This window comes from Symphalangus syndactylus, chromosome 13 (assembly GCF_028878055.3).
Source record: "Symphalangus syndactylus isolate Jambi chromosome 13, NHGRI_mSymSyn1-v2.1_pri, whole genome shotgun sequence".
Taxonomy (NCBI): Eukaryota; Metazoa; Chordata; class Mammalia; order Primates; family Hylobatidae; genus Symphalangus; species Symphalangus syndactylus.
In genome coordinates, this window is record NC_072435.2 from 67,022,607 (window position 1) to 67,044,018 (window position 21,412).

A 21,412-nucleotide genomic window follows, 5' to 3' on the forward strand; every position below is an offset into this window, starting at 1 on the left:
CGCCCACCACCACGCCCGGCCAATTTGTTGTATTTTTAATAGAGACGGGGTTTCACCGTGTTAGCCAGGATGGTCTCTATCTCCTGACCTCATGATCCGCCCGCCTTGGCCTCCCAAAGTGCTGGCATTACAGGTGTGAGCCAATGCCCCTGGCCCACTTTGGGCCATCTTTGGGCCATCTTTGGGTAGTTCTGTATAAACAGAAAAATAACCATGACTCTTAAAACATAATGGATCAACACCACAGGAAAGGTTAAAAAAAAAAGTAATGGAAAACCATGTAGACTGGAATTGAAATAGTGCTCTGCAAGTTGTAGATAATAAATGTTGAAAGTAACATTTTATTCATGCATTACCCAAGAAGTTAGAGAAAGAGAGAGAAAAAAGGGAAAGCTAGCAGCAGCAGCTGCAATTACAATCAGACTTTGGATATCAAGGCTGTTTAAACTGGGTCTTCTAATAGGATTACTCCTAGTCAGTCATGCTTATGTGGATTTTGAAGTACAGGGTGCCCCCAAAGGCACTGTCTTCTAAACAGTTAGGCTGCTATGGAGTTTTACGTATCTGTTACCATGTTTAATGAATTTTCAGTCGTGAATGAATTTGGGAAGTTAAAGCTTTTCAGAACGTTTTCAAAAAATGCACAGGTTTCCAAATGTACAGATAGAAGCGACACAATTTTTGAAAATATTATTGATCTCAACTTTTCTTCCATTTTATCCCTTAGCCCAATGATTCACTTCCACTCAGGAAGCCTTTCCCAACTTCTAACTCAAGTTAGGATAGATACCCTTAGGAGATGCTTCCTTGGCATACATTCCTCTTCTGTTAGAATGTAAAAGGGGATCCCTTTACTCTTCTCTGTATTGAGATTGCCTGGCACAGAGCTCAAATGGATTCTGAAATGAAAAAATGCCTGATTCTCTTCATGAGGCCTCTGAAAAACATGTTGTGGGGTCCCTCTTGTGAAGGTCACCAAATGAGAAGTGGAGACAAACTTTATATCCATTTTACCATTTGTGGAAGACAGAGGCAAGTTTCCATTATCTACCTCAAAGATGTCAGAAAAAATTGAAAAATCTTTTCACATTTATCATAATCTAAATCAAGTAGTACTGAAAAAGTAATGAGGAAGGTTATGCGAATGATGGTGGAAGATGGGAATGAGGACAGGATGGAACAGCATGTAGAAAGATGGAACACCTGTAGAAAGGGAGCATTCTGGTGGCATATGGAATAAACCCCTCTACCCCCCAAAAAGATGACAGAAAGAAAAAGCTCTTTTTCAGCTTGACTCTACCACCTGCATTAAGAAGCATTACAGCTTGGAAAGATACAGTCCTAATTTTGAACAAAGAAGAAACAATATCAGAAATGTTCATCAGAAGCTTGCCTTTTCTTGACCAGCTCTTGTTCAAAATGTTCTGTATAATAATTACTGTTAATATGCACTGAAGGACAATGATACACCTGCAGGCATAATCCTCAAACCTGAAAGGTCACTAAAATTGTATTTCCCCATTCTTCCCTCATATTAATGTTAACATACAGACATGAAAGCAGACTTGAGGAAATTAGGACTTATCTGTGAACACATGACAGCTTTAACCAAGAATATTGGCCCTGCCTTGTATTCTAGCCACATGTTTCTACTTTTTCAACAACCTTGAAAAATAAATATTTGAACTACAATCTTCAATAAAGTCCCTCTACATTTGTTGTCAGTCTTAATCACTTTTTTCTTGTCTGCTTAGTGCCTTTAGCTCTTAGATGTTGCACCTGGAGATTCTTGCTTACTTTACGATGTAGGTTTATACACCCTTTAATTGAAAGCAAACCGCCTTAGATAATCGAGTGAAAAACAATGTTACAAGGTCCACTTTCCGTTAAAAGGCAAATAGAAATATTAGGCTGTTCTCTAAAATGAACAAAAACACATAAAAATACATCATAATCTACCATTCCATTTCCTTTATCAGAGATAAAATCCCACAGCCTAAAAAGGCCTCTTTTGTGTGCATGTTTTGTCCCCCAGCAGGGGTGGCGGACACAAGGTACTGCAGTTCTCAATGACTAGTCTTTTCTCTGTCCAAAAGAAAGACTTTAGTCACACAGTATGTGAAATCTTTTTATATTCATGTTTCTACAATAATCATAAAAACTTTAACCCAAATTTGTTTAATACTTTAATTATCATGTACTGAAAGCACTTCATTAAAAAAAAAAGTAGAACTGATAATGGAAGGATGATAGGAACATATATCTCACCTTTAAGCAGTGTGTATGATTTTTTTTTAATGTGAAGGTTAAAGTTGAGTTTATAAACTGACAGGAAAAGATATGAGAATTTATCTTTAAGGCAATATCATTTGTATAAGATACCTTTAAATAGCAATATGACAATGGATCAAAGAGGAAACAGAGCCTATTCCTACATGACTGTGCGGAACATGTGAATGGCCATCCCTAGAGTTGTTAGTGTACAGCCTCCATGGATGGACCCTGTGACTGCATGCACTAAGTGGAGTTCTACATACACCAATGCAAAGAACTCACTAAAAAAAAGAGAGACAAAATAGTTACTGCTGATGGAACTGTTAATGCAACAAAAGTTCAAGCTTAGCACTGTCTCCTAAAAAATACTGAGACATTTCAGTTAACATAAAAACTGTTACACTATGTATGGAGGCACACATTGGAAATATTTTACTAAGTACCTAACAACTGTTTTAAAAAAATCAGAGGAGGAAAAGCTTTCAAAGTTATATAAAGTTAAATGCATACAGTCAGTAGATATCTATTCCTCTGGGATTACTATCTTCCACCCACATTTTTTTGGTTTTAGGGAAAAACCAGTAAGCCTGCAGCTTTCTTTTTGATTAAATGAAAGACACTAGACAAATGGATTCCATTCTTGACCCCATCAAACAGCACTTACAGCCAAATCGCCCTGTCTGGTAGGTACAGAATAGGGACTCAAAATATGGTTCTATTTTTAGTGAGCATTATACAAATGTAAACATGTACAAGTTTCCTAGTATTTTATGAGGTTGCTGCTCTGCCTCTAACAGTTCAAACACATGTAGATGTAAGACCAGATTTGTGGCAGTGTGCATGTGTCATTAACATTTTTCCTGCCAAGGTTAAAACAACCAAATATAAACTGAAAACAAAATAAAAAGCAAGGTCTCCTTTGCATTCAATCACACTGATATTCAACATAAGATGGCATGTCACTAGGCAAATCATTCAAACTACAGTTGGGAGGCACTTTCTAAACACTGAGAATTTGAGAACAAGGAATTTAATGGTAGTGCAAAACTCTCTGTTTACTGTCCTCACAACAGTATCCATCTTCTCCTGAATTAAAAAGTCTTTAAATTTTTTTTTTTAATGGGAAAGCAGTTTTAAGATAAAAAAGTATTGCTATAAGTTACGGTGAATATCTGTATCTCCGACTTCAACCCTTTCCCACCAGTGTGAAAAGTGAATAAAGACAGCAAGAGTTTTTAGAAAGTTAACTTATATTAAAAAAGTATATAAACAATTTTAATACTACAAAGTAGTATTTCAGTACAAAGCAGTTCAAATATTAACTGTTCTTTAAACTGTTAAACTTTATTATAAATTAAAATTTCTTTACAAAAAAATTGCACATAATATTTGACCACTCTTAGGTTCTGATGCACTGGCATTTGCAATAGTTTCTTTAATCTTCAAGTTAAACAGTCTCGGCAAGGAGTCCAGAACGTAGAAAGGGTAATAAACAACCCTGATAGAGCATTCAAGTGCAACTAGCAGACTTGTGGCCATGGCAGTTACACTTTCCTTAAGATGGACTGCTATAGTTTTAAATCCTGAAATGAAGAATCTCAAAAAAATTTAAAAAGGAAAAACTAAAAGGGACTGCCTGCTTTTTTACTGTAAACACAGCCCTGGATATTAAATCCCAAACAGGAATCTCTCAGGCATCAGAGAGTGTCAAGTGAATCAGGAATAACACAAAATAAAAGAATGGGGGAGAAAATAAAAAAAACAAAGCAAAATTAAAATAAATGTCAGTCACTTTGAGGAACTATACTTACGTATATGATGTTATGAGAATCTGGCAGGGCCTAGAAGCAGGCCAAACAGGAAGTTCATTTATCCAACCGAAGAGGATCATGTTCATTGCTTCCGGTTTTGAGGACAGGATATTGTAGGGAACTTGATATAATCAATAATGCTTGTCTGCCTTACACAGACCTTAGCCAGGGATCAGCCTAATCTTGAAGAATCATTCAAATAATTTTGGCAATTATTATAAGGACTTAGAACTGACTGCACCCAGTGTTCAGTGATTCTTGCTTTCTGTTTTGTTACTGTTTAAATTTAAGAGCTCATTTAGGCTGACTCCAATCTCTTGGCACTTGGAAACTAGTTTTCTCAGGTTATCAGTTTTACCTCCTTCTGATGCTTCAAACAAGAGTTGCTGTAAAAGACAGGGAAGCATAGAAGTAAGACTTAGCTAGAGTTTGAGCATTACCACATCAATGGATATGGCACATGCAGAAAATTTACAGGAAAACATCGAGATAAAATAAAAGATAAAAAAGCATTACATCTTTCCACAGTGATGCACAAAGAGGTAACTTCTGTAAGGCTCTCTGATATAAACGGTGGACCTGTAAGATAGATATACACACAATTCCATCAGAAAATATAATGAAAAACACCTTCATAATTCCATCTGTTTAAAGAATGGTAATTCACAATAACATGAGACAAAATGGTTATGCTGAGTTTTGGAGTTTCCGAATATTTGGTGCTCTTAAAATGTTAACTACTTTTGTTTCCCCACCTGGTTCTTAGTGTGCATGAAATGTTAACTTCTGTGCTTTAATTCTTTTAAATTGAGAAGTCAACAAAAGGGGCAGAAAAACTTTTTAAAAGTGACCCATCTGAGATTCAACCATGGCTTACCTCTCTTTGTCCCTTTAGAACAATCTCAGCAGCAATGGCTCTAAGAGAAAAAAAAAAAAAAAAAAGGAATATAGAAAAAAGAAAAGAAAAATTTATATATCTTTGAACAAAATGAAACACCACCACTGGCAGAACACTGACTGTGGGAACCTGAGTACAAAACTTCCTGAAAGTTAACAGGCTAAACTTCCAAGGAAAACCTATAGTGAAAAGAAAAATTCAACAATTTTTATCAACTTTACAAGAAAAAAGCAGACCAGTGTTTTGAACATAAATAACATTCACGGGAGAAAAAAAAAACAACAACAACAACAAAAAACACCTCATAATTACTAGTCAAAAATACCTAGCACTAACACCTTTAAAAGAAAGAAGAAATCAGACTACAACAGGGTAGACACACCACCATTTCAAAAGAGGCGGTCTTAAAATGTCTGTAGCAGATTTGTTTGATAACAGTACTGTTACCTAAATGTTCTCCTTCAAAGAAAATTAAAAGTCTACGCTTTTTGCTTTTAGAGGCAATTCTTAATGAGTACTCACTCTCATTAAACCTCAGTAAATGCTAAAAACAAATCTAAATTAAGAGTAGCAATCTGTCCGGGAAAAAAAGAAAAAAAAAAAAAATATATATATATATATATATATATAGATGTCATTTCAGATTTACCTGTCTGGAGCAAACCTTATAAATAAAAGCAATAGCTATAAAAACATGTACATGATTGTTGCATTACATTTTCCAGGTGGCCAGGCATGTTGGGATATTATATGTAAACATCTTGGCTTGAAGTTTCAGAATCTGAACATTGCTTTCTTCCCATTCATGTTGAAGTAACCTGTAAAGTACATTCAGGAAAATGAACAAAGCATTGCAAGGGTAGCGAACCCCAAATGTGCTCTATGAGCACAATGATGAAGTATAAATTTTGATTAGTTAAATTCCATCAAGACTACCCAGCAAATATTTTAGAATGCCTCTTAAAAAATTACCCTGGGACAGGAATGTGCAAACTACGAAGAGGTCAAGTCAAGATCTATGCTCATCTTACCAAACTACACTAAGGTCCATGTATTTCTATAGGACATGAAAGCATTCCCTCCAAATAACGGTCCCTGTTTCCCACCCCAATTTTTTTTTAAAGTAATGGCTTGATACTAATGCAATTTCCTGGTATTTTTCTTTCTTAGAGTATGATCAATCTTGAATGTTTCTTGAACTAAAATGCAGGTATAGTAACTATTAAAGTTCTCTATTCTCCTGGAAAAAAAGAACAGGGATGACCAGAGGAAATAAGTATCAAAACACAGAGGTAGGGATTTACCAACAAAATAAACAAGTAAACTACCTATATTCTAAAATGCCTATCACAATAGAAAATTATGTCAAAATATGACCACATTTTCTATTTCACGTTTTATCAAAGGTGTTTCATAATTAACATTTCTGCAATGAGCTTCTACAGATTGGCAGGCTTGCTAAGAAAACTGTAAAATACTACCATTATGTTTGTCTCAACTTCAGTTTTTAAACTTTTATACGATTTTCCCCACATACATGCTAAATGAAATGTAAATCCTTTAAAACATAAAGGAACATTTCATAAATATTTTAGGCATCTTATGATCCATAAAACGTTAAGATACAACTGATGCAGTGGGAATGACTGCACAAGTGGAAGCCAATGCATTAGCATGCAGGGTACCTTTTTGAATTAAAAAGCATAATTCTTGTGGATGAAAGTGGGTTTGCTGTATCAGAGCAGAGAAACTACAAAGAAAGGCTGAGAAATCTCGTTCTGATTGAATATATGAAATCCCTAATCAGTGCTTCAAATATGTGGTGTGAGGGCTCAAGGTCAGGAATCTACATTTTAAATGAGCATCCCAGGAGATTCTAATGTTTGCCAATATTTGAGAGCAACCGACCTAGATGAAAATATGAAAACCTCTTAAATAATATTCCCTTCCCACGGAAAACAATCTTATTGCTTATAATGCACATGCTAAGGACAGATGGTGTGTATTTAGGGAACACAGATGAACTTTACTTGAATGGAATTATTTGCCCCTTTGTAACCTGAAGTTTTTTGAAGCAACCAGAATTTTTACACTGACTTTTGAATGAACAGCTAAATATTGGCTTAACAACTCTGAAATTAAGTAGTATATATTCATGAGGACATAGTGGAACAACAGACTATTTTTATCAAGTTTTCAAGAATAATCTTATATAAAGAGCCTATTCCATTAGGTAGAGGACTAAAACAATGTTACTTTTTCTTACCTCAATGCAAGTCCAGAATTAGCTGGCATAATTGAACAAAACCGTTCCAAGGTTTTGGAATGCTGGGTCTTTGGAACACAGCTCAAATAAAAGAAAATAACCTGTAAAGGTTGAGGGGGGTGAAAAATGAATGCAACCAAAATGTGAAATCCAATTACCTATGTGTTTTAACATGAAAACCAAAATGGTCTTTAAGATATGAATGTATAAATTATAATAATGTATGATGTTGTGAGTTACAGTTCCTACCATTAATTTTATTAGTGACTTTCCAAATATGAATTAGGAAATATGGTCTAGTGATGAAAGCCATGGGCAGAACACTGACAAGAAGCCAGGAGTCCGGGTTTTCATTCCTGAGTCTACCTTTACTTGCTGTATAGCTCGGCAAGTCATAGGGCTAATAATACCTGCCACATCTTGCTCATGGAATGCCCGTGTGTAAATGACTTAATGTCCATAAAGTGGTTTGAGATCCTGGGATAAAGAATGGCATAGAAGTACAAAGCATAATAATTGGTTATCCTGATTAGCAACAAAACCACCCCACCAAAAATAAATAAATAAAACATATATATGTTTTAGTCTACAATGAGCTTTAGCAAGGAGCTTTTTAGCCTATAATGCACCGAATAAAAGTGGTGTCTGAAAAAAATTTTTTAAAATGATAATCATATAACTATATCATTAATTAGATTCTTTTAGAATTAGAAGCAGCTCCTAATTTTAAGCTTTCTTATGCCTTGTGTATAGCTATATTTGCTTCACAAAATATTAACGAAAAGAGCAGCTACAATGTATAAGTCCATTCTTATTTATTTTGAAGTTACTAAATTTTTCATTCAGTAGAATTTTCAACTACTCAAGCAAAACATTACAGGTATTACAATAGAATCTTTCATTTGATGTGTTTTTTCATTAATATGTATTATACCTTAATATCCCTTCAATTTTGCTTCAAATGTTAAATTTTCATAACCATAACATAATAATTAATGCACATTTTAGTTGAGCCTTAAAGGGCTCTATTACTAGACTCTGAATAGATAAATAAGAAACATAGTCAAGAATAATAGTGAATGTTAAGAAAGTAGTCCTAGGAAAAGCTCTCTTGATATAAAATAGGAGTTTTGCTATCATTATTAAAGTCTCTTTGTTTTACACAAACAACTGAAGAAAAAAGTTTTGAGTTCTTACCCTATTATGAAATTCATAGTTGGACCAGTAATCAGCACTGCTAAAAGGAATGGGGTATCGGGCAGGGACTGTAACCAAACATCTATTCACTAAATCAGTAAAAAATTTGAATTCTTGAACTTTGTTTCTGGATCCAGCAGCTCTATTATTCGCAAAGACAAGATAACTGCCAAAAGACAAATATTATAATTTAGAATAACTAAGACAGTAGTTCTCTCACCAAGAAAGCTGGCCACCCCTTTCCCAATCATACCCCTTTATCCCCAAATCCCATTCTTATCAAGAAAAACTAAACTTACTCCATCCATATCTTCTGTACTATATCACATCTCATGGCCACCCCTAATGCTGCCTCATATGCCTCCACTGTCTCTTTAATACTTGATTGAAGAGGATGACAAAGGCTGTTTAAAAAATGAAGGAAAACATATGCCTATCATTCAATTCCATCAGGTCAAGGAACAACAAAGTATTTTAAACATTACGGATGTTATTACAACAGAATCCTTTCTTCTCTAGTATATATCAAACCTTAGCATCTCTTCAATTGTGCTTTCAATGACTTTAACATCAAGTTAATTATAACAAACACAGTGTAATTCAGTAATAAATAGCAAATGCAGGCCTAGTATGCAATATCTCTCCACAGTGGATGTCTCACCAGTAAATCAGCCACAAATAAGGAACTTGGTGGTTAAACACATCATCATCAAAATTTCCTTTACATAAACGAGATGGAATGTCAATTGGTCCTGGAATATTTAAGAGATACCTGAAAAAAAAAAAAAAATCCAAATATTGGTTTAAATTATACCTACACACACGAATTACACACATTTTTTAAAATCGTTAGTTTCACTTAAATTTCATTGAAATATTTTTTAGAAAGCAACGAGACTTTCTTTTTATATGCATACCACACCTCTTTGGTCACATCTCTAGGATTACACATTACTCAAAATGCTTTGTTTGTTTTTGAGACAGAGTCTTGCTCTGTCATCCAGGATGGAGTGCAGTGGCATGATCTCAGCTCATTGCAACCTCCACCTCCCAGGTTCAAGTGATTCTCATGTCTCAGCTTCCCGAGTAGCTGGAACTACAGGCATGCACCACCACGCCCAGCTAATTTTTGTATTTGTAATAGAGATGGTGTTTCACCATGTTGGCCAGGCTGGTCTTGAACTCCTGGACTCAAGTAATTCTCCTTCCTCAACCTCCCAAAGTGCTGGGATTACAGGCATGAGCCGCTGCACCTGGCCACAATTTTATTATTTTATACCTATGTGAAAAACTCTCCTCCTAAAATGAATTTTTTATTCTATCCCCAAGATTAAACAAAACACCTGGCCGGGCGCGGTGGCTCACGCTTGTAATCCCAGCACTTTGGGAGGCCGAGGCGGGCGGATCACGAGGTCAGGAGATCGAGACCATGGTGAAACCCCGTCTCTACTAAAAATACAAAAAATTAGCCGGGCGTGTTGGCGGGCGCCTGTAGTCCCAGCTACTCGGAGAGGCTGAGGCAGGAGAATGGCGTGAACCCGGGAGGCGGAGTTTGCAGTGAGCCGAGACTGCGCCACTGCACTCCAGTCTGGGTGACGGAGCGAGACTCTGTCTCAAAAAAAAAAAAAAAAAAAACACCATAATCCTCTAATTAAACCCAGTTTAAAAAGAACAAATGAGTCTACCAAGTATCTGAAATTTTCCAATGAAATCTGTACTTTCTTGTTAAAAAAAAGATTTACAAGGCCTGGGGCTGTGGCTCACACCTGTAATCCCAGCACTTTGGGAGGCTGAGGCGGGTGGTTCACTTAAGGTCAGGAGTTCAAGATCAGCCTGGCTAACAACTTGGGTGAAACCCCACGATCTCTACAAAAACATAAAAAAATTAGTCAGGCATGGTGATGCACACCTGTAGTCCCAGCTACTCCTGGGCTGAGGTGGGAGAATAGCTTGAACTCAGGAGGCAGAGGTTGCAGTGAGCTGAGATCACACTACTGTGCTCCAGCCCATGTTATAAAGTGAGATCCTTTCTTTAAAAAAAAGATTTACTAAACCTTATATCTGAAAGTAATCTCTCTCACACATAGCCATACACACATACAGCCCATTTAAGTTTAATTTTAGACATGATATCAAAGTGTATTCTATAACACATTAGCCCGTAAGGTACCTGTCAAAAGATCTATGATCAAATAAGGTTGGGAAATACTATAAATTATAGCCCCTTCTTGAAAAGCCACAATACTTACTAGGATTGTAAGTCAATCCCAGTGACTCTAAGAAGTCAATCAGTAAAGAATTCTACTTGACTAAGTCCATTTTCCCTCTAATGTATTTTAATCTGTATGATACTTACCACCACCTTTAAGAACAATGTTTTTAAAGGAAATACATTGATCGCAAAAATGACAATCTAGTATAACTATTTGTCTTAAATTTTTAAATAACTGCAAGGGAACAAGTCTTAATGAATTAGACGGGCTGTATGGCGGGCAAACACAAGAAACAGAAGAAATAGAACATCTAGAAGTTAAGTTATCATCCTGACTTTGCCAAGACAAGCTACAATACCATGAGTTAATCCCTTAACTTCCTCACTGAAAACTGAGATGGTCAGAAGAGATGACTTCATATCTAATCTACTTAAGACTATAATCCCTAGTTTAACTTTAGTAAAGTAAATGAAATCCCCAAATTAATTTTTCTGGCTATCTACTTAATCTTCAAATTGACTTGAAACATATGAAAATTATCCTATCTAGTTCTTTCTGCCTGCCATCTTTATACTAAATGTCACATACAGAGTTGACAGAATTCAACTCCAGGTAAAAATTATAGTGCTAAGTATTTTGCTTAACAATTTCTACTCATGAAATTTTAAAAGTATTTTGAACCAATTAAGAGCAGATTTCTCCTATTAATAAACATTGACAATTTATGAATTTAAAAAACTTATTATCAATATACAATAAGTATGGCAATGCCAAAAATTGTCTCATCTATCGTCATTCTCCTAATATCTGATGAAAAAGACTTTCTAAATTAACAGAAATGCACAATCTTTGTGTAACCAAGGGTTTCACTATTGTCTAAATAAGCTATAAACAGGATACCTTTTTCTCTTAATTCTCAGTGAATTATGACTATTTCCACAAAAGAATTTAATAAAGATAACTTAGAATATATTTGGAGACAACTCATTTTCAAATTTTTACTGATGCTTACTTATTCTGCCTAATTAAGCTGGCATCAAGAAGATCTGAAGATCTTTGATTAGTTACCAAGGCAGAAATTGGTAGCATTTTCTTTTAAACTAAACCAATTATCTCTGTGCCCAACGGAAGACCAGAACCAGAAGTCTCTAAAGAGTTTGGTTCAGTCTTGAATTAGTCCTTTGCCTGAGCTTGAGATGTTAAAGCAAACTAATTTAAATGAGGAAGAAACTGAGTATGGAGAAGCTGAAAAATCTCTAAATCCCTTATGGAAGTTTAATTATTTTCTATTAATTTGCATTTAAAATTATTTCATTTGTAATTATTTGCAAATATTAATCTGGATGTAACAGAGCAGAAAGAAGGGCCCTTTGGGAAGGGCACTAAAATCGCTATGGCAATAAACTGGCTACCATAAGAGGACATATATAAAGACTCAAGTCTGGGAGGGAATAGTGTCCCCAGATCTTAAATAAAACTGCCACGTTCACAACAAGTTCTAGGGTGGGCCGGGCGCAGTGGCTCACATCTGTAATCCTAGCACTTTGGGAGGCCAAGGCAGGCGGATTGCCTGAGCTCAGGAGTTTGAGACCATCCTGGGTAACACGGTGAAACCTGTCTCTACTAAAATATAAAAAATTAGCCGGGCGTGGGGGTGTGCGCCTGTAATCCCAGCTACTCGGGAGGCTGAGGCAGGAGAATTGCTTGAACCTGGGAGACGGAGGTTGCAATGAGGCAAGACCGCACCACCGCACTCCAGCCTGGGAGACAGAGCGAGATTCCGTCTCTTAAAATAAAATCTAAAAAAAAAAACAAAACAAAACAAAAAACAAATTCTAGGTTGGATAGATCACTTACTTAACAAAATTGGGGCTTTAAGATTCTATTTTCACTCTGTATTTTCTACAAGAAATTTTTTGGGGAGATATTCAGCTTAGGTCTTTCTTCTCTTGTTCTTCCTAATACAAAATAATAGAGTATGTCATGATAAAATATTTTCCTTTTGATGCTGTTTTACTTAGGATCGGCAAACCATACCTATTTTTGTAAACAGTTGTACTGGAACACAGTCATAACCATTCATTTATATTTCATCTATGGCTGGCTTCTCAATAAAGCAACATAGTAGAGTAGTGGTAATAGACTACATGGCCTGCTAACCTAAAATATTTACTTTCTGGCTCTTAAGAAAAAAGTTTGCTAATCCCATAAAGAGACGAGGAGGACAAAGGAAAGATAATTTTAAGAGCCTCCCCCCAAAAAATCATTATTCAAAATCTGCCATGAACTCTTATTGTTGGAATAGGAACTCTCAGGAAAGACAGTAACCACAGCTCTATATGAGCTATTAAGAAATTAATGGTTGAGAAAAGAATCCTCTGAAACTTCTTACTCCATAACATTTCAGAGGCTAGAGCAGTTCTCTTCAGAATTAAAAAAAGAAAAAGGCGTATTATTTATATTCACTTTGATGACCTATCAAATAAATGAAAATATATTTTGTAAAAAATCACCGAGATTGCCTTGGGATAATTAAGTGCTATAATATTAAGTACTAAAATTAACAACAATAATGATAAAGTAAAAGAATGAGTTACTATGGTGTTAATATATGCCTTACTTTGTATAGTGTGTTTAATCCAAAGAGTGTTAAAGAATTTTCCATTTTGCCTCCATTTTTATTGTTCTATTTATTCTGTTTCGAGTATTCTGTTAAGTGGGTATTCAAGTACTAAAAAGTCAGTCTAAAATGTAATCATATAAGGAAAAAACTGTAATCTTTCTACTGAACTGTGCTGTCTTTCATTCCTCTACAAACTAAGAATTCTACAACTTACCGAAACAGATCCAAGTTATTATACTTCTCAAACCCCGGTTTAAAGAAGGATGCAATAAATTTCCGCAAAAATGGAAGAAGATTATCGCCTCGATTCTATTTTAAAAAGAGGGAGGGGGATATATATCAGGCTTACAATGTTTAATTAAAATGTCACAAGGGAGAAAAAAAGCCTTAAAAAAGTGCTCATTAGATTAAGTTTCTTGGGTGGGTAAGGGGCGCAGGGGATAAGTTTGAGACATACTCAGAAAACTTTTATTATATTTTACTCTCTGAATTAAGTTCAACTAACGATTAAACAGCTTAACATCTAGTATTACCACAGGCTCACATTTCATCCACCAATTATGTATTAGCCATCTAGCACTGTGGTAGGCGTTGGGCTGCAAATATGAGTAAACATGTTCCTTGCCTTCAAGAAGTTTAGTATAGTATATATTAAAGCAGCTAGGAATAAAATTACAAAGCACTGTAGTAAGTGCTATGGCAGAGAGAGAAGGAACACCTAACACAGCTTGCAAAGGGTAAAAGGAACAGAAACACTTCCTGGTGAGGCCAATAGCGAAATTTGAAACATAAAAGCATCATATTTAAGAATTATGCATCATTTTTTTACCTGTAAGATGAAGAATTTGCACATATGATAAAAAACCTCTGCATTCTGAGGATTTTTTTCAAATGCAGTAAGCCACACTGCTCTGGCTTTGTCATGCTGATTTGTTTGCAAATATAATGCAACGAGGGCTTCCAGCAACTGGCAGTTAATGGGACATGACTCCAATAAAGATTTACAAAGCTCCATTGCAGCCTCATACCTTAACAAAAAAGAAAAAAAAAGGCTAAAGACATGAAAAGATCACTTTTTAATATAAGGTTAGCTGCTTGGCAATTAAGTTGTACCTCTCCAGGAGTTGGTGCAGAGCAATCATGTTTGTGTAAAGTGGAAGGCAGGCCTCTATTCTTTCCTCAACAGTAAGGCTCTCATCTGTGCAAGCTTTCACCGCATCTACCCAAAAACATCACAACAACACGAATCACGTCAATCAAAAAATGAAATATTTGACTGCGTTACTTGAATTCTGAGAGACCAATGGGAAAAGATGACCCCTCCCTTTGATTATCCATCCATCATCTTATTCACCTTTACTGAGCTTCTGGCTTTTACTCAAAGGAAGTAATTCAAGTAATCTCCAAAATCCTAAAATTCAATTCCTTACCCTCAACTTTCCTGGTAAGAATAAAGCCATCCCATATGAGCTTTTGCATCTATCAGTGTTTTCATTTAAACAAGTATCTCTGCAATTATCCTAAATTCTTTAAAACCCATCTCAAAAAAAAAAAAAATTACAGAATAAATTATCTTTTCATCTTTCCCTGACCACTGCAAAGGAGGTCTTGCTCTGCTGCCCCACAGCCATTTGAATGTCTCTCCAAACTAGATCCTTTCCTTACTCCATCAAAACACACTTTTACCCTTGTAAAGAGTTCTTTCTTGATCTTGTTGCTACTTTTTTTTTTTTTTTTTTGAGACGGAGTCTCGCTCTTTCACCCAGGCGGGAGTGCAGTGGCGCGATCTCGGCTCACTGCAGGCTCTGCCCCCCGGGGTTCACGCCATTCTCCTGCCTCAGCCTCCTGCGTAGCTGGGACTACAGGCGCCCGCCACCTCGCCCGGCTAATTTTTTTTTTTTGTATTTTTAGTAGAGACGGGGTTTCACCGTGTTAGCCAGGATGGTCTCAATCTCCTGACCTCGTGATCCGCCCGCCTCGGCCTCCCAAAGTGCTGGGATTACAGGCGTGAGCCACCGCGCCCGGCTTGTTGCTACTTATTAAATGGTACAATGTTTTACTTTGCACGGCTGTGACCATTTCCTCCTTACCCAATGGTACCACAACTTCCCAGATCTGTGGAGTTCAAAAGTGAATGCAATCACTTTGAAACTGTGCTCTTGAAGTTAACTCATAAGGACTCAAATCTTACCAAACATAAAAGCTCATCTCTACCTTCATTTTAACATTTGACAGTGTTCTTCCCCTTCTTTTTAATTTCTTCTTGCCTCTGCTTCCAATAGATTGTTTAAATTTCCTCTTAGTCCCATTTTAATGACTCTACTCTCCCTTTTACTTACTGTTATGCTCTTAAATCTCATTTCCTCAGAAAAAATATCTCATAGCTTCAACTACTGAATAATTTACTTCAAAACACATTAGAAAAACTGTAAAGCACCCTGTAACACAGTAACTTCTATGTGAATAAGTGAATAACACTCAAATCCACTTATGTATTGATTGATAATTGTCCAATTAAGGTCCACTTCCTTTTTTTTTTTTTTTTTTTGAAACGGAGTCTTGCTCTGTTGCCCAGGCTGGAGTACAGTGGCACGATCTCGGCTCACTGCAACCTCTACCTCCTGGGTTCAGGCAATTATCCTGCCTCAGCCTCCCGACTAGTTGGGATTACAGGCACACACCACCATGCCCAACTAGTTTTTGTATTTTTAGTAGGGACGGGGTTTCACCATGTTGGCCAGGCTGGTCTCAAACTCCTGACCTCAAGTGATCCACCTGCCTCAGCAGATTATCAAGTGCTGGGATTACAGATGTGAGGCACCGTGCACGGCCAAGGTCCACTTCGTTATTTCCTACCGCCAACAATCATTTCCACTTGAATGACCAATTACAATCACAAATACTACTCCTACCATCAAAATCAGTCTTCCCAACTTACCAGTTTTCTATTAATGACACTTTCCTTTTCCCAGTCTCAAAACCCTGAAATCTTTGTTTACTCCTTCTCCTCTTCGCTGACATTTAATCTGCAACCCCCTGCCTCACCCCCACGTATTTCTATGTGATAACTTAAAATATCTCTAATACCCTGCTTCTCAGAATACTTTTCTTGTACTTCAGTTACTGCCATCAGCTTCTGGTTGGTTTTCCTACCATTGTATAACTTCTCTTCAAGCACATTCTCTTTCTTAAAGAACCTCTACTGCCATCAAGTCTACCACATTTTCAAGATTCTTGAAAATCAAGTATCATTCTACTTATCAAGCTTAATCACTACTATTGTCCAGCATAGAATTCTCAGTCTGGTAAGACCTAACCCTTTTCTCAATCACACTTCAAATCCATTGCATAAATTCCCTTCTACCTGTTGCTTTTTGTTTATTCAACTCCCCTAACAGTAATGTCCTTTCTTTTCTTTCCTTCCTTCACTGGATATATAATAAGCACTTAATAATTTGCCAGACATCCTTACAGGCCCTTAGGAGTAAAATGATAAATAAGACAAGGGTCCACCCCCATCTCTGACGAGACCCACTTTGTCATATTGACAGCCATGCTTCAACATCTAGCTCCAGGTCCCCATTCTTCTATGAAGACTTCCTTGATCATGCCAATCTCTAATAATCTCTTCCCTTTGGGTTCATGGCCTGTATCAAATAATTCTATAAATCACAGATCCTAGTCTCTTTTTTCCTTTTTTTGAGACTAAGTCTCACTCTGTTATCCAGGCTGGAGTACAATGGCGTGATCTCAGCTCACTGCAACCTTCGCCTCCCGGGTTCAAGCGATTCTCAAGCCTCAGCCTCCCGAGTAGCTGGGAATACAGGTGTGAATCACCACGCCCGGCTAAATTTTGTATTTTTAGTAGAGATGGGGATTCATCATGTTGGCCAGACTGGTCTCGAACTCCTGACCTCAGGTGATACGCCCACCTTGGCCTCCTTGGCTGGGATTACAGGCGTGAGCCACTGTGCCCGGCCCTAGTCTCTTTTACGTAGCATACAATTTAGACTATATACTAACACACAGTTATATGGCCTTGTATGTTTAATAATTATGACAAAGGTATAGATTTTACCTTCTGACTAGGCTATATACTTCTTTTAGGAAGAGGCTTTATATCTTGTAATGTGTTCCACAATAGTCGTATCATTTAATATAGAGAAGCAACCAAACTCACTGACTGATGGAGAAAATATTAATTGGTTGAAAAGATATAAATCTTTAAACTTCCACCTTAATGGACTGCTAAAAAGAAAAACTACCTAGTTCTCTGATTTAATCAATTCATCAAACTTACATGATTTATTTTCTCTACGCATTTAACAGATATCCTTTGCCACAATCAGAAAGATAAACAATGTAATATCGTGCAGCTATTGGTTTTCAAAGATGTCAGTGTCCATCTTCTCTGATTCAATACTTAATTTGCCTAATAAATTGTGAAACTAAAACTTGCAATATAGAGATATAAATTTGTTCCACTTAATTATGGAGAATCACAATAATGGGCAGTTAATGTTCTAAACACTGATGTTGTAACAGTTGGTATTACAATTTATAAACTTTATACTTACCTTCAAAAACTGCTAACAACATGTCAGGATTAGTCTTTACATCTTGAACTGCTTGCCATGGCATTACAAATGATTCAGTGTTAACAATTCTTGAAGGATTATCATTAGATGGATCATAAAATTTTGAAGGGAGAATGTTGAATTCAATAAGATGTATGTAGGCCAACCATGCCAAACATCGATCACTGGTTTTAAGGTATTCAGCTACTATTCCATCATTAGCAGATTTCAATGCATTCTAGGTAAAATTTAAAATTTTTTGATAAAAAAATTATCTAGAGATGTCAATACCAGATTAACATAATTTTTACTATGCTAAAGTTTATGAAATAATAAAAAGGTCACATTTATTCGTACATTTTAAGTGTCCTGATACTTAAAATCTAATAAGACAAAGACGAAACAGTAAAAAGAAAAAATTTTTTAAACCACACCCATATAGATTATTTTCATCAGACTATTTTCCCTTATGGCTTGAATCTTGAAGTTTATCTGTGGATACTTAACATAAAATATTTTCATTGAAACCTTATAAAAACTCTAAAGATATTACACCCATCAGGCAAATGAGGAAATAAAGTCATAAACTTACCCAATGTCACATGACTTACTAGTAAGTGGAAAAACAAGGATTCAAATCCAAATCTTGTGCTTTCAACCATTAAATAATGCTATGGATAACGGTGTAGACCTTTTAAACTCTTTCTACAAAATGCAATTAAATGCTGTAATAAGTGCTTACCTGTAAAATTGCCAGTGCACTTTGGCATCTTCCAGTAAATATGTGCAGCTGAACTCTAAACAAAAGAGCCTCTAAAAGCTGAAAGGACAAAATATTGGATGTTTCCTGCTTGGCTGCTCCCATCAGGAACTCCAACATTCTCTCACATACGTAATCCTTTTCTTCAAAGGTGCTTTCTAGGTGTAGAAACTGCCCAAAGGGCCTTTATATTATTAATCTTGCCTTTCAGGAATAAACCAAAACTACAGACTTTTCACATTTCATTAAGAAACCATCTCATAGTAAATCTTCAACTTCTGCAAAAAGGATAATTGTAAAAATGTATAAATCCATCTTCTAGTACTACAACCTAGACTCCCTCTTTTATCACATATAGAAAAGTGGAATCAGATGAAAACTAAAACAATACAGATATACTCTTAGAGACATCACTGAAGCAATTATATTTCTCTTTTCCCTGATTTAAAAGGTAAATCGCAGCCAGATCATGATAAATATCCAAAAGTACACATTTATTATTACACACAATTTGTGTTGCTTAGGTGTGTGACTGTATAAAAGTTTTGAGAATAGATTTATATTAGAAATGTGCTGGACGCAGTGGCTCATGCCTGTAATCCCAGCACTTAGGGAGGCCAAGGTGGGTGGATCACGTGAGTTTGAGACCAGCCTGGCCAATATGGTGAAACCCCATCTGTACTAAAAATACAAAACTTAGCCGGGCACGGTGGTGCATGCCTGTAGTCCCAGCTACTTGGGAGGCTGAGGCAGTAGGACCACTTCAACCCGGGAGACGGAGGTTGCAGTGAGCCAACATCGCACCATTGCACTCCAGCCTGGGTGACAGAGCGAGACTCCGTCTCAAAAAAGATTAAAAAAAAAAAGAAAGGAAATGCATGACAAAACACATTAAAGACCAAACAACTTCAAAGAAAAATATTACATCTTTTGAATATTCCACACCCTATAAAATCTTGTAGTGATAACTGCATTCACTTTGGTACAATGCTCTAGGTTAAAAAAAAAAAAAAAAATCAAGCATCCTTTACTATCCAAATCTGTTCACTACCTGAGTTCAAAGATTAAGAAATAGAGTAGCAAGTTTATCAAGGGGTATCATGTTATCCAAATCTATTTGGTTCACAAATAGATTCACAACTTCAGTTGGTAAGTAAATGACAGATCTGACAGCAATAGATTTATATAAAAATGTATCTGAAACTAATGGCTCCCAAGTTCAGGTGATAAAAGTTTAGGTGAATATTTATTTTATTTCTCAAGTGGATCAATTATAATTTTAAGTCTGGGTAAAAAACATCCCATTCTTGGCTGGGCATGGTGGCTCACATCTACAGTCCCAGCACTTTGGGAGGCCCAGGCAGGAGGATTGCATGAGCCCAAGAGTTCAAGACCAGCCTGGGCAACAGAGCAAAAACCCATCTCTATAAAAAATCTAAAAACTATCCAGGCATGGTAGCACACATGTGTGGCCCCAGCTATTCAGGAGGCTGAGTCCAGGAGGACTTGGGTCCTGGAGGTGGAGGCTGCAGTGAGTCATGACTGCACTACTGCACTCCAGCATGGGTGACATAGTGAGATCCTGTCTCAAAAACTGACAGCCAAAAAAACCATCTCATTCTCTTGGAGAAAGAGGAAGAGGCCATTTTTTCTCAAACAAATGTTTTTAGCTTAGCAAGTTTAGATATTAGTGTGAATTACAGATTGGGATTATTTCTATAAGAAATGGAAACAGATAATAAAAAGACAAAAATTTTCCTGGCAGTCATTATAATTTTATAGAGGCAATTTAAGATAAATTTAAAAGAAACAATTTTTTCAGGTGTTTTGCAAAAGCTACACTTAACTTTGCCCAAACTAAAACTGTGTAGAAATAGGTTAAGTGTGAAATGTTTAATAATTTTACATTTTTTCTTTACCAATAAAGTTAACAACAACAACAAAAAAATCACCTCTTCACTAAATATTTTCTTCTTGCTTAGTCTAAATTCTGATTCAGAAGTGGCTTTGCAGTTACTAGAAACTGAAAGTAAGGTTATTATGTCTATATTCAGATAAGGCATATGCTCTATTAAGCTACATATCAATATTTAAGATGATCCAAATGATTATACACACACACACACACAAACACACACACACACACACACGTACGTTATCTTTTCTACTCACAGTCCAAAAGCTTTGATAATCTGGAGCATATTCAACAGCTGTTTCACACATTTCCTGCACTTCGTCCTTGGTTCCTCTTTTTGAGAACAATCTGAGGTAATGGCACCAAATTTCTGGATTGTCTTTGTTATTTTCCAATGCTCGCGCCAGAACATTTAAAGCAGAATCCAAGGATTCTGAGCACTCCCTGTGTATATAAAAGAAAAGGTGGAAGTGCTTTTTAGAACCTGCTTGAAAATTTAAATGGGGCTAATCCAATGAGTCAATTTTAAAATTCCATTTTCTATTAGAATTTACCAAGAAGTCAGGATCACTTATGAAAAGGGGTACTAGATTAAGATTTTAAATCACATACCTAAAAGTTTCTGATTTTCCACAGACCCAACCATTTTTTTAAGTGAATGTTCAGTAAGCATTTACCACAGATAAAAGTACAGTGTTATAAAACCACTAAGATTATCAACTTCAAATGTGCTTTATGTCCATATTCAACAATACCTTTTATGATTTACACTGTTCGGGAATGCGAAAAGTTAAACAACTCTCTCTCAAGGCCAGCTACTGCAAGTACAAAATATCAAAGCTTTCAGTGTAATAGTTCTTTTCAACGGTCAAGGGCTT

General features: G+C 36.2%; 1 protein-coding gene across 1 annotated transcript in view; it reads right to left on the minus strand.

The window, feature by feature from the left end:
- Window positions 1-3,597: 3,597 nt before the first annotated feature.
- The window catches only part of ZFC3H1 (zinc finger C3H1-type containing), a 55,010-nt gene continuing 37,195 nt past the window's right edge, over window positions 3,598-21,412 (minus strand). The window contains exons 22-35 of the mRNA XM_055235761.2: window positions 20,792-20,978; window positions 18,602-18,790; window positions 17,860-18,097; window positions 14,396-14,501; window positions 14,112-14,310; window positions 13,497-13,591; window positions 9,108-9,218; window positions 8,746-8,850; window positions 8,447-8,612; window positions 7,250-7,350; window positions 5,700-5,801; window positions 4,963-5,002; window positions 4,602-4,664; window positions 3,598-4,471 (exon numbers count right to left, since the gene is read on the minus strand). Coding sequence (XP_055091736.1) covers window positions 4,334-4,471; window positions 4,602-4,664; window positions 4,963-5,002; window positions 5,700-5,801; window positions 7,250-7,350; window positions 8,447-8,612; window positions 8,746-8,850; window positions 9,108-9,218; window positions 13,497-13,591; window positions 14,112-14,310; window positions 14,396-14,501; window positions 17,860-18,097; window positions 18,602-18,790; window positions 20,792-20,978 — 1,840 coding nt within the window. The 3' untranslated portion in view covers window positions 3,598-4,333. The remainder of the gene's footprint in view (window positions 4,472-4,601; window positions 4,665-4,962; window positions 5,003-5,699; window positions 5,802-7,249; window positions 7,351-8,446; window positions 8,613-8,745; window positions 8,851-9,107; window positions 9,219-13,496; window positions 13,592-14,111; window positions 14,311-14,395; window positions 14,502-17,859; window positions 18,098-18,601; window positions 18,791-20,791; window positions 20,979-21,412) is intronic.